The 3,755-nt window shown below is 61.4% G+C and overlaps 1 protein-coding gene across 1 annotated transcript; it reads right to left on the bottom strand.

The window, feature by feature from the left end:
* Positions 1-400: 400 nt before the first annotated feature.
* NEUROD1 (neuronal differentiation 1) lies at positions 401-2,850 on the bottom strand. Its single transcript, XM_027880240.1, has 2 exons — positions 2,715-2,850; positions 401-1,596 (listed from the first exon to the last, which is right to left on the bottom strand). Exon 2 carries the CDS (start codon positions 1,585-1,587, stop codon positions 490-492), a length of 1,098 nt encoding a protein of 365 aa, XP_027736041.1. The 5' UTR covers positions 1,588-1,596; positions 2,715-2,850; the 3' UTR covers positions 401-489.
* Between the last annotated feature and the right edge of the window lie 905 nt (positions 2,851-3,755).

Genomic DNA, 3,755 nt, shown 5'->3' with positions numbered 1-3,755 from the left:
TTAAATCATTTTGTATAAATTAGATATAATTCTACCTTTCCAATATGTATAAAAATTGATGAAGCTGCATGGTTTAAAATAGGAAATTCACGTTATAAAAAGTCATTAAAAATTCTGTACAAAATCACAACAAAATAATTCAGCATGGGAAAGGTAACAAGTAGTAAAACGTTGGTTGAAAAATATAGATTTCATATATATTTTGTAATTGGCCCATCGCTAGTTTAAAAATTGCATAGATCCTAATTATTGCTTGTGATTTTGTTATCCCGATCAGGTAATTGACGCGATCCCAATGCCCCTACCCCAATTTACAGCGTCGCTCGGAGGAGCGGAAGCAAAGACAGCGGGTGAGAGGGGGGGGAGAGAGGGGGGGACGCGGCGGCCCCGGAGGCGGCGGTGGGACCCGCCGGGCTGCCCCCTGTAAACAAGGCGGTGCCGGGCGGCGGGGCTCGGCGCTCCCCCTGCCCTCGCTCGGCGCGGGGAGGCTCAGTCGTGGAAGATGGCGTTGAGCTGGGCGCTGAGGACGCGCTCGTGGTGCGGGTGGCCCTCGTAGGGCGCCAGCCCGTCCACCGGGATCTCGCAGCGGGAGGCGGCGGGCGGGAAGATGGCGGCGTGGGCGGGCGCGGCGGCCAGCGCGGCGGCGGCGGCGGCGGGGTAGTGCATGGAGAAGGCGTAGCTCTTGTCGAAGTCGGCGGCCGGCTCGTGCTTGAAGGAGAAGTTGCCGTTCACGCTGAGGGGCGGGCTGAGCGGCCCGTCGAAGGCGGGGCTGGCGCCCTCCGCCAGCCCGCTCTCGAAGAAGGGCTCCAGCGCGGCGCCGTAGGCGTGCGGCGGCTTGAGGTGGAAGAGGTGGGAGCTGTCCATGGTGCCGTAGGGCGGGCTGGGCAGGCCCGGAGACTGGTACGGGTAGGGATGCGCCGGGAAGGGCGCGCCCGCTGCCGCCGCCGCCGCCGCCGCCACGTGCGGCGGCACCTCCTGGCTCTGCTCGGGGAGGAAAGTCCGCGGGTTGAGCTGCAAGCAGCCGGCCACCAGGTTGGTGGTGGGCTGCGACAGGCCCTTGCAGAGGGTCTGCACGAAGGAGACCAGGTCTGGGCTCTTGCCCGAGCGCAGGATCTCGGAGAGCGCCCAGATGTAGTTTTTGGCCAGGCGCAGGGTCTCGATCTTGGAGAGCTTCTGCGTCTTGGAGTAGCAGGGCACCACCTTGCGCAGGTTGTCCAGGGCCGCGTTCAGCCCGTGCATGCGGTTGCGCTCCCGGGCGTTGGCCTTCATGCGCCGCAGCTTGAACCGCTCCATGCGCGCCTTGGTCATCTTCTTCTTCTTGGGGCCCCGCCTCTTGGGCTTCTGGTCGTCGTCTTCCTCCTCCTCTTCCTCCTCCTCCTCTTCATCCAAGTCGTCCTCCTCGTCCTCCTCCTCGCCGTTCCGCAGCGAGTCCTCCTCAGCCTCGGCGTGTAGACCCTCCAGCTCCTCCTCCTTCTTGTCCACCTCGTGCTCCTCGTCCTGGGAGCTGAGGCACTCGTCCGTCCAGCTCGGGGGGCCCTGCGGCTGGGGCTCGCCCATTAGCCCGCTCTCGCTGTACGACTTGGTCATGGTGAGCCTCTGCATCGTGGAGAAGACAGAAAAGAGACGTGTCAGCACCCAGAGCAGCGCCCGTGGCCCCGAGCGGTCGCCCGCAGGGAGAAGCCTCATGCAACATCCTCCCCCCCACCCCGCCCCCGTTTCCCCCGTCCTCTCCGCGGGAAGTTTAGATTTCCCACCGTGCCAGGGCAAACTTTTAATTGTCTCCGCGGTCCTGTCTTATAATTAAGTTCACATATGTTCAAATGCCATTATGTAACTCGCAGATATTAGCGGAGAATATAAGCAGATTATGCGTGAGGGAGGCAGCCCAGGCAGCACGACGCAAGTATAGATTGGGTTGGTTTGTTTTGTTTTGGAAAAAAACGTCAAACACTCTTATGGAATAGGGCAGGGGGAAAGGCGAACACACGCACATACAACCCCAGGGACGGATGGCCACCCCTGACGCCTGTCCCCGCCGCTCTCCGCGGCTCCCCCTTGCCGCCTCCTTTCGCGGGGCTTGTGCCGCCCCAGCGGGCGCCGAGCACCTGCTCCCCGGTCCCGCCTTCGGCCACAGATCTGTCGCTGGGTTCCCGCGGCCCCCGCCCGTGGTAACAGGTGCGGGACTGGCCCCAGTTTCCCGTCTCCGTCGTCCGCTCCGTTGCAGACGGGCATCGTCCCCCTCCCTTTCCACGGGAACGTTTCATGTGGGATTGCGACCGTTCCCCAGTAGCATCGGGAACACTGAAGAAACAATGCCGCCCGCCCGCCGAGGCGCAGCCTGCTGTGGGACTGTGGCGACCGCGCTCCGAGGAGGAAAGGGAGCTGGAAGTTCGGAGGTAGCATAGGTGGAACCACATTAACATAAGTATGCATCTATATAAATGCACGCACACATACATATTTATATGTGTGTACGGACGCACATACACATTTACACATATGTATGTATACTCTTATGTATGTGTGCGTGTACGGATGGATACAGGTGTGCCCGCACACACCGACAGCAACGACCGCAAGCGGCAATAAAAAAACCGAAGCCGTTCCGGCAGACGCAGATCCCGTCCGCCCCGGCATCGCAGGGCCCTCTCCCACCCTGGCAGTCGCCGAGAACGCCTTTGCCCCCGGGAGGCGAAAACCCGGTTTCCCGTTACCTTCGTTGCTCAGCCTCTCCTTCGCGGTGACGGTCTCATAACCCCGGCACAGCTCTCCGTGCGAGGGCGCCGCGCGTGTGTGTGGTGGATTGGTTTTTTTTTTTTTTTCCCCGAGGTTGCGCAGCGCCGGGCTCCCCCCGTTATATAGCGGGGCCGAGGATGCGCGGCGGGGGGCCGGCACCGGGACCCGGGTACCGCGGCTGCCGCCCCGCCTCGCCCCGCCCCGCCCGGTGGCACGCGCCATATGGCCGCCCACGTCAGGCGCGGCGGCGGCGCCCCTCCCACGTGACGCCCCTGATTTGTATGCGGGCCCGCTCCCGCCCGCGGAGCCGCCACGCCCCCGGTGACCCGCCGGGCCGCGCCATCTGTCACCGCGCGGGACCCGCCGGCGGTACCGCGGCGGCACCGCACCGCTCCGCACCGCGCCGCACCCGCCACCCAGGGGCCGCCGGCCCGCGAAGCCGCATTGTTCCTATTGTTCTGGGTCCCCACCGACCGCCCTCAGCATCTCCTAACGGGCGCCTCTGAGATTCCCTGTCCCAGTCTTTGCCGGTCCCTCGCCGTCACAGACCCGCAGTTAAGCCCCGTCCCTGCATTTCTCCGGTGATGGGGAAAACGGACGTCCCGTGACTGCTGTGCCCACCCGTGGACCAAGCTCCGGGTTGCTTTTCCCAGCTTTTCGATGGGAATGCTCCAGTTAACGGGAAGTTTGGACGAAACACCCCAAGAGTGGCGGCTTTAAAGTCTTTAAACGCCTCGGCGGAGTTTGCAAACGCTGAACAAATCTTAGAGATGCACTTTAAGAGGAGAGATAGCCCCTTCGCACCATAGCTGGGCTACAGGGTTATCTGGATATTTAATCAATAAAAATAAAATAAAATAATTTTCTCCTCCTGAGGCTTTAAAGAGAAACAAATAATGCCGACCTGAGAAGACCGTTTCGGAAGATATTTTTCCAGGTCGGGTTATTTTTAAAACGTTTCTCTCCTGTTGGTGACCTACATAGCCCGGGGCCGCCGGGGCGGCAGGAGGGGACTCCGG

Source organism: Empidonax traillii, unplaced genomic scaffold (genome assembly GCF_003031625.1).
Source record: "Empidonax traillii isolate 1590-97213 ecotype Southwest subspecies unplaced genomic scaffold, ASM303162v1 scaffold65:size4453928, whole genome shotgun sequence".
NCBI classification, from domain to species: domain Eukaryota; kingdom Metazoa; phylum Chordata; class Aves; order Passeriformes; family Tyrannidae; genus Empidonax; species Empidonax traillii.
This window is presented reverse-complemented; position numbering and strand designations above follow the sequence as displayed.